We start from the raw sequence: 9155 nt of genomic DNA, 5'->3' as shown, positions 1-9155 counted from the left end.
TAGTGTGGTGGTAAAGAGAAAGCAAAGAGGAGAACAGTGCCACTCTGGAAACAAGACCAAGCATATTTACAGGGGTGTGTGGGATGGGGTGGGAGAAACAGACTTTTCCTCACACTATAATCATGATTTTAAAAAAGACACAAAAAAACCCACATTCACACAAAAATATAAATTTGAAATAATTAATAGCACCAGTGTGTGTCAGATAATAAATTTCTTCCCCTCTACGCAAACGTACAAAGTTGCATAGTGTTTAAGGGTAGGTATACATGGATCTCAAGAGGCAGGGGGTGGAAGCAACAGACTAATTTAATGAGGAAACGGCAGAGGCCAGCAGTTTCCTCAAGTTCAGGTTTAAGTGGGGAAGGGGTTGGAAGGGAAGGCTATGAGAGGAACTCTCTTCTCCCTACAAGGAAACTTAACCAAACTGGGTGAGGGGAAATGTTTTGAATGGGGCAGAAATTCATACTGAGCAACTAGCAACTCAGTTTGTAAATACTGCAAACTCTTGGGAGTTATTTGTCCCTAAAATTAGGCTGACTAATTTTTATGTATTTATTTTTTTGCTAGGAAAAAACGGGTCAACTGTTATTTGAGGTGTCTCCCCTTTTAGACAAGAGGTCAGGGTAAAATGACACGATTCAACTTGAAGAGACCTCTTGGCCCTTTTCTCTCTTTCTTCCAGAGAAAATTATGCTGACTTTAAAATTCACAGTCAAGCCTAGCAAGTAAAGCTCTCTCTGGTTGTTGGGTTTCTTTCTTTCAAAAAAAAGAATACAAACATTAGAGTCTGACATATTAAAGAAAGAATTTGTCCATATTAATCCAGCTGCCTTTGGAAGATATCTCTTAGAGATGTCTAGTGACTGGCTGGTGACAGGAACAATTCTGACCACAAGCAGGTTCTTCCAGCTTGAAGAATTTAAATGTCTGCCTTTCTTCTCACAGGCTGAAGACATGCCTGCTTCACAGGCCAAGGTATAGCACCATGGAGACCCAACACACCACTCTTTCCTCATGACTCCCCAAAAATGTTTCTGAGAAACGGTCTCTCAGAAACTGGATATACATATACATATATTGCACTCTAGAAAGGTTTTTTTTTTAAAAAAAAATATTGGCAGCTGGCTACCAAAGTGGCGGTTTGATCAGCCACTACTTTATGAATAGGACTGGCTTTTTCTTCTTGTTTTTAAGTCTGGTTTTGAAGTCCATCAGTGTTTCTTACGAAGTGTGGCTTTCCTGGCCATTACTATTTAATACTTTGGTAGCCAACCCATTTCCTTCATAGAAAAAAAGAAGAACATAGAATCAGGGGTAGGGAGATACAAGAATGGAGTGGAGAAGGGACTGAAGTAAAGGCCTGTGATTTCCACACTACCACCCCCCATTATACATCAGTTCCCATGGCTATTTCTGCAGTTCGGTACAGCAGTCCATAATATTTCACATCATTGTGTAAATGAAAGGGGAGTGTTTTCTGAGAGAGGGGAAGGAAGGTGGAGTGCTTGACCAAGAGAGTGTATAGATTTTATGTCTTGAAACCTTCTTGATGCTCCGAAGGCTGATATTTAATTTGACTTCAATCTAGAAACTTGCATTCCCAATCCCCACCCCCGAACAGGGAAAGAAAGGACAATTGAGAGCTGTGTGGGAGATTGGGGTGGGGTGGGGAGTCCTGAAGAACATAATCTAGGAATTAAGGCACTCCACAGCCAAAAGAACCGCTCCGCCAGTCATTGAGGGAATGCCCCCCTGCCCTTAGCACACCCTTAGGGTTTTTCAATGGACGGGGTGTTGAAACAGCCACTTGGCAAGGTCTTCTTGATGTCTTCAAGATTGCTAATGTCTTTCATGATGGTGCTAATGTCCCTGTTGTATTCACTGATAGCACTGGCTTGCTTTTTGGCTGCCTTCTCCAGATCAGACACTTTTCGGTCCAGATCGTTGTCCCTCATTTGCTTTTTGGCAGCATTCAAAGTATCCTCAATCTCATTCAGTTTACCCAAGTCCACGGGCTCCACGCGCCCTGCAATGTGAGCAACATACAAAATTAGAATGGTATTTGATCAAAGGCCACTTCAGTGTGTTACAGAAATTATTTCCATTCACCCTGAAAATGCGGAACCAAAAGAGATCCAGTTTTTCACAGTAAAATTATTATTATTATTATTTGCATTTCTTTAAAAATGATCTTTCTTCCTTGCCAATTTGGCTCTATGCTAAAGTGGAAACCATTCCTCTAAGTGTTGCACTCCTATTATGAAATTTAAATTTAAAATGGAAGCTGTGTCAAAACTTATCTTTATTTATTACATTTTTATACCGCCCAATAGCTGAAGCTCTCTGGATGGTTCACAAAAATTAAAACCATAATAAAACAACCAACAGGTTAAAAACACAAATACAAAATACAGTATAAAAAGCACAACCAGGATAAAACCATGCATTTATGACTTTTGAACTTTGCCACGCATCTCGCAATTAATTTTTTACACTGAAAATACGTGAATTTAATTACTGGAGGTTTATTTCAGTTGTGTTTTAGTAACAGGCTTTTTTATACACATATATAGGAACGTTTTCCCCTTTGCAATGCAAAACTAACCACAACGTAAGCAGTTCATATGCGTCTCACCATTAAGCCAACAAAAGTTTTATCTCACTATGGATTGGCTGAGCAGCATTCAGTACAAGACATAATCGTTACAGCACCAAAAATCCCATCCCATCCCATTGTAGGAGGCTGCAACTATGCTAGCAGCTGCAAACTGTCACGAAGGTGTGGGGCTAAAAAACTAATATGCCTGATAGAGGAGGTATATCAGGAGTGGGGCTGCTGCTCTACAAGCAATTTTATCACCGCAGGGTCAATCACATCAGTGAGAATACATAAGCTACACCCCCTCCCCATACACACACTATAGTAATCTAACCATCATGGAATCCATATTGCAAGGGCTCCATAGAGGTGTAGTGAATCTTTGTGCTTCGCATGGAGAAATATTGGCTGGGTTCACATGATGAGCAGGGGGAATTGTGCAGTATTGGTTATTTCCCTTGCCTCCAAGCATAATTAACCATTTGCTTAATTACCCATCAGAGGTTGCCATGTGGTCTGAACCCAGTGAGCAATGTGGCAGGGGTTGCTTCTAACCCACCCCACAACCCATGACTTGGTAGTAGTTCATTGTGGGATGGGTTAGAATGCACCCCTGCTGTGCGGTGTGCTGGGTTTGGGCGACATGCCAACCCACGATACAGCACAGGTAATTACGTTTTGCCCATGGATCATGTGAACCTGGCCACAGCAGACCTATTGAAATAAATGGGACTTACATCAGACTAACACTGGATACAAGTCATTGTGCCCTATATGCAATCTCTGGCGGTGAGAACTGAGCCACCCACTTGTCAGGGTTAGAGGGCAGCTTTTGCCCTTTCAACACAAGGCTCAAAGCCCAGCACAGAACACATGTTACCCTTCTCCATAAGAGCAAAATGGCCAGCATTCACTCGTATGGGAGAAAGTAAAGCAGTGCAGGGGCAGACACCTCTGAGGGTCGGGGCTTCTCTGCACAGACTTGCCCTTTCATAGCTCCATCTGTCCTAGGCTCTGTTTCAGTCACTCTAGTTCAGCCTTCCTGAAGTTGGTGTCCTCCAGATGTTTAAGACGACAACTCCCAGAATACCTGACCATTGGTCAGGCTGGCTGGGGCTAATGTAAGTTGTAGTCCAAAACACTTTAAGGGTACCAGGTTGGGGAAGTCCATAAAGGGAATACCCGAATGCCATACCATGCTGGGCGAGAAGGTGCAACTCTCTAGCAATTCCCCAGCTGAAGGGAAACTTGTGAAGAAGACACATACCTAGCTTCTCCAGGAGGTCATTAATCATACCGAGCAAGCTGTTGACAGAATTCTTTGCTTTCCTTGCATTATCTTCTGCTTCCCGAGCTGCTTCTGAAGCCTGTGAAATAAAAAGCAAAACGCAAAGAGATATTTTAAGTGAATGTATGCATATAACTCCACATCCGATGACTCGCCTGAACCAGCTTTGTGAAAAGATACAGTGCTTTGAGGTACCATTAAGCCCCCGCCTGTGGTGTTTGATTTATGTGGGCCGCTTCTATATTTTAAAGTAATCGAGTAAGGAGCATACATGTGTGAATTCAGTCTCAGACACAACTGCATTATACAACGGCATTTCCGCAGGAAGATAAAAGTGTGATTGGGAAGACAAGGCTGAGAGGGAAGGAGGGAAAAAAGGAAGAAAAATATTTTTGTTTTTGAATGGCAAGGGCCTTCTCTGAAGGAGTGGCAGCACTCCACTGTTTTCGTAGGGTTTTTTTTTTAAAAAAAAGATGAACATATGTGCTGATAAAACACTTGCCCTTTTACATACTTAAAAAGATAAAACCAGCATGCAGTCTAACCCATATTGGATAAGATTCTCATAAATGTCCAAAATCATGAACTTGTGTGTGTGCGTGCGCATGTGTGTGTGCGTGTTTTAAAAGCAGCCAAAGTCACTCACCATTCCTGCCATCATCATATCTTGATCAGCACTTTCCTGTTTCCTCTTCAGCTCTTTCTCTGCTTCTTCCAGTTGCTGCAACATGCCATCCACTTCTTTGTCCAGGTCAGTAACAGTGGAAAAAGTCTTGTCAGCCTCGTCCTTTGTCTCAGCAGCTTTCTAGCATGGGCAGCAACCAAAGGGTTAAAAAAACCTGAGCAAAATGAACAGCCAGCGAAGTTGTCCAAGCAGAGGAGTAATATGTTCCCTCGGCCTAGCCAACACCAACAGTCTAGCAACATAGGGGTCTGCTTATTTAATTCAACGGAGATTTGTGTGTATTTGCACTGAACCAGTTCCTTCATTTCTCTTAAAGCCTCTTTTATTAACTTAATCAAGTTTAATAGACAGGAATGAATGAAGCAACCCTCTTCCCCAACCTGGCGCCCTCCAGATATTTTGAACTACAACTCCCAAATTCCTGACGATTGGTCGTGCTGGGTTTGATGGAACCAAATGCGACGCTTGTAACTCTGCAGGTTGTAGAACTTTGATGCAATCATCTGATGTGGTGTTGATTCCAGAGACTCTAAGCAGATCTACACTTGCAGCAAAGACCCACGATACGGGTTTTGAAGCTGGCCTATACTGTCAAAAATCACTTGTCCGTGTAGCCCAGTACTATCTACATTCATGCAAATCCACAGGCAAGGTGTATACATTCTCAGGGAATAGTGGGTCAGCAACGGATTTTAATCTCACTACTGGAAGAAGGAAGGTTTGAGGTGACCTTGTGTACCAGTTCAAACCACTGGTTCATCTAGCCCAAGATTATCACCTACACTGACCAGCAGTGTTTTCTCAAAGATCTTTCCTAGCTCTGCTACCCAAGACACCCTATACAAGCAAAACCTCCCATATACTAGTAGCCAACTTATTTTCTGAATGTGGAATTTTTATGTAGCCAAAATGGCACCACCCAAGAGGAGATGTCTGGGCAGACTTGGGGAAATTCCAAGATCTGCAAAAGAATAAAATTAAGGAAAAACCTAAAGGGGGACCCTAAAAACAACCCAATGAGGACCAAGTAGGTTGTTGGGACTGGGGGTGGAGGTGGGGGAGGAGAGACACAGAAACCTGGAGGGGGGAGGGAGAGGGGATAAAGGAATGGAGCATCCTGGCTGGTGTCCTGAACAAAATCACTCAATGCTGCAACATTTAGTTGCAGGTCCCACTTGGGAAGCTCTGATGGCCATAGTGAGCACTTGACCTTGCCAAAGGGGAAAGCCACAGGTAGTTGCTAACAGGCTACAGCAGTGATCTTTGTCCCGAGTGTGGTGCCCTGGACGTGGGAGCCGGGAGGCCACCCAGCTGCCCTATCTAAGCTGTGGCACCTTCTCTTCCTGACTCCATCTTGTGGGAAGGTCAGTTGGGCAAACAGCCTTGCTTACAGAGTTCCTCCCCCTCCAAGAGAGCTGCAGTGGCCACCTGGCCAGTGAACCACGGCTTTTGTAGTAGTTTACTACTGATCTGTGGATCCTGTCACGACTCACTTTCTGTACAGCACCGGCAATTTTCTCAGCATCGTCAGCTTTGCTCTTGGCTTCCCTGGCATCAACAGCAGCACTGCCCAGTGCCAGTTCCGCATGACGGGTCTTATTGTTGGCCTCCATAATGGTCTGAGTGATGGCAGGAATTTTTCTTAGCGCGTCCTCAGCAGCAGTCTTGTTATCATTCACACGCTTATCGAAGTCTGAAAAGCACATAAAAGAGCAGTCCCACTGGGTCAAACAAAACCCAACTCGTCCAGCGTTGTTTCCAACAGTGGCCAGCCAGTGGTCAGATTATGCATCTCTCCCTTCATTTTATATGCACGACAGGTTCAGGAACACACCTCAGGCACTATCATATCATAAAACAGGTATGTACATACACATGCACGCGCACATGTAGAACGCACTAGGAAAATTAACAGAGACAAGCAATCCAGATTATCTGTGGAGAAATTATGTGATTTCCCCAGACACTGGCAAGCAATTTCAGCCAGAACATAAGAGCTGAGCTACAACACCTCTGTCTATCTAACCAGGCCCCTACCGGCTATTTTGATTGGCCACTGCTCTCTCGCTGGGCCTTTACTAAGATCCTTTGCATTGGAGATTCCAGGGACTGAACCTGGAACATTCTGCATACAAAGTATGTGCTCTGTATGTGCTGCATACACACGTTCTGCATACAAAGCATACTACATACATACATACATGCATACATACATACATACTACATACGTTCTGCATACAAAGCAACCAGGATGATCAGGGGTCTGGAAACAAAGCCCTATGAAGAGAGACTGAAAGAACTGGGCATGTTTAGCCTGGAGAAGAGAAGATTGAGGGGAGACATGATAGCACTCTTCAAATACTTAAAAGGTTGTCACACAGAGGAGGGCCAGGATCTCTTCTCGATCCTCCGAGAGTGCAGGACACGGAATAACGGGCTCAAGTTAAAGGAAGCCAGATTCCAGCTGGACATCAGGAAAAACTTCCTGACTGTTAGAGCAGTACGACAATGGAATCAGTTATCTAGGGAGGTGGTGGGCTCTCCCACACTAGAGGCATTCAACAGACAGCTGGACAACCATCTGTCAGGAATGCTTTAAGTGGATTCTTGCATTGAGCAGGGGGTTGGACTCGATGGCCTTGTAGGCCCCTTCCAACTCTGCTATTCTATGATTCTAGCAACTGAGCGCTGCCTCTTCCCCAGGTAGGCAAATTCTGCACACTGCCACAGAATCACGGCACGCACACCGCTCTGAAGACACACTTCCAAGAACAAGCTCTGTGGAAGAATACCTTGATTACCACTTCAAAGTCACTTGGGGAGACTCTGCTGCTTACCTTTCAAATTGTTGAGAATGTCGTTGGCCTCCTTGAGCGTATTCTTCCCCTTTTCGGCAGCCTCTTCAGCCAGAGCCTTGGCAGCGTCTGCTCGAGCCAAGAGCTGATCAGCCGTCTAAGCAAACACATAGCAGGTCATCACATGCGCCCTCCCCTCCCGGCAATGCTCTTTATCTGGTCACATTCCGGTGCCCCAAAATGCAAGAGTCCATTTCATTTCATTTTAATTTCTATTCTATTTCTAACCTTGTTTTTGAGTGCTGATTTTGCTGCTCTAGCAAATACGTATTGGAACTTGCACCACTATCATTTATTTGTCTTACTCTCAGTAATGGCCAGAAAGTGGAGTTTGGGAAAGCCACTGGGCAGTGAAAGATTTCTCACAGAAAGAAAGCAGCTATTCTATTTATTTAGAAGACCTTTTAAGGCTGCCTTACAGAACAATGTCCTCCTGTTGACCTCAACAGGGGTAGGTCTACAGAACCCACATCCCACACATAACATCCAATACTGCCCATGAAAGTATCTACGGCTTAGTTCACCACCAATACCAATGCCTTCATCTCTCTAGTATTGTGTTTCTTCCTTCTTTCTTATTATCACTCCACTTTTCCCTTTCTTATCTCAACCTCCTAGACATTTTTTCAAGGCCCACACTGTTTCACCATCACCACCATGTACCTAACTCTGATCTCCACATGGTGCTGGCATTCTACTGAGATGACCTCACTGACTTCAAGAACACTTCCAGAGAGAGCCCTAACTACACTTAAATACATATCTCCAAGACATGGTTCACGTAAGTTGTCGTAAAGGTAAGACCAGTTAAAATAAGCCACCCTCCTCCTAACGTGTATCTGTGGCTTCCACCAGGGACAACAGCTTACAAAGAAGAAAGGCTGACCTGCTGTTCAATCTTGCCTTTCTCCAAAAGGGTTTGTACTTCCTGTTCTTTCCCTTTCATGTCTTCTCTCAGAATCTCATAATCCTTCAGCTTCCTGTTGATTAGCTGATCCAGCTCTCTGGATTCCTTCTTGATCTTATTTGCCTCATTCTACACATGGAGAAAAACAATGGAAAGAGAAATCGCTTCTGTAATTGTGTACTATACATTTCGCCATACATTTCCAAAGGGCAGCAATTATAAACAATATTTGATGAGCTGAATCAAAAGCACTCTTCATAGAGACCCCAAACCAGGATCAGATCCCACAGTGCAATCTGAAGGACATCCTTGATGGGTGAGTCCCCCCTGCTGCCTGCTACAGCAATAACTCAGGAACCCAGATAATTTTGCAGAACATATTCCAGATGTTTGACAAAATAATCCGGCTTTCAAACAGTGTGGAATGGACTGAGCCCCTACTGCAGTGCTCAATGCAAGTCCTCCATACCACTCCCCTTTTGCCTAATTTAGTGAGAAATGGGGTGGAAGGAATGTATCAGTGATAGGGCTATTAATGGCTACTAGTCACGATAGCTATATATTGCCTCCAGGATCAGAGAGGGCATGTCTGTCAATTCCAGCTGCTGGGGAACATGAGAGGGATGGTGATGTTTTGCTTGTGGGCTTCCCATGGGCCACTGTGGGAACAGAATGCTGGACTGAATAGGCCTTTGGTCTAATCCAGCAGGGCTCTCATGATGTTCCTAAGAGTTCACCTTAGGTGTTATAGTATGGCTTCAGCAGGAGCACTGAGAGGCAGTGGCAAACATGCAAAGAACTTTTCTCATAGTTCCCCC

At 44.2% G+C, this 9155-nt stretch overlaps 1 protein-coding gene across 1 annotated transcript in view; it reads right to left on the bottom strand.

The window, feature by feature from the left end:
- Nucleotides 1-667: 667 nt before the first annotated feature.
- Nucleotides 668-9155, bottom strand: part of LAMC1 (laminin subunit gamma 1) — a 146800-nt gene continuing 138312 nt past the window's right edge. Inside the window, exons 23-28 of the mRNA XM_063134582.1 lie at nt 8317-8466; nt 7413-7527; nt 6069-6268; nt 4537-4695; nt 3870-3969; nt 668-2029 (exon numbers count right to left, since the gene is read on the bottom strand). Of these exons, the coding sequence (XP_062990652.1) occupies nt 1773-2029; nt 3870-3969; nt 4537-4695; nt 6069-6268; nt 7413-7527; nt 8317-8466 (981 nt within the window). The 3' untranslated portion in view covers nt 668-1772. The remainder of the gene's footprint in view (nt 2030-3869; nt 3970-4536; nt 4696-6068; nt 6269-7412; nt 7528-8316; nt 8467-9155) is intronic.

Source organism: Elgaria multicarinata, chromosome 1 (assembly GCF_023053635.1).
Source record: "Elgaria multicarinata webbii isolate HBS135686 ecotype San Diego chromosome 1, rElgMul1.1.pri, whole genome shotgun sequence".
Classification (NCBI taxonomy): Eukaryota; Metazoa; Chordata; class Lepidosauria; order Squamata; family Anguidae; genus Elgaria; species Elgaria multicarinata.
The sequence above is the reverse complement of the archived record's forward strand: the minus strand, read 5'-3'. Positions and strand labels throughout refer to the sequence as shown.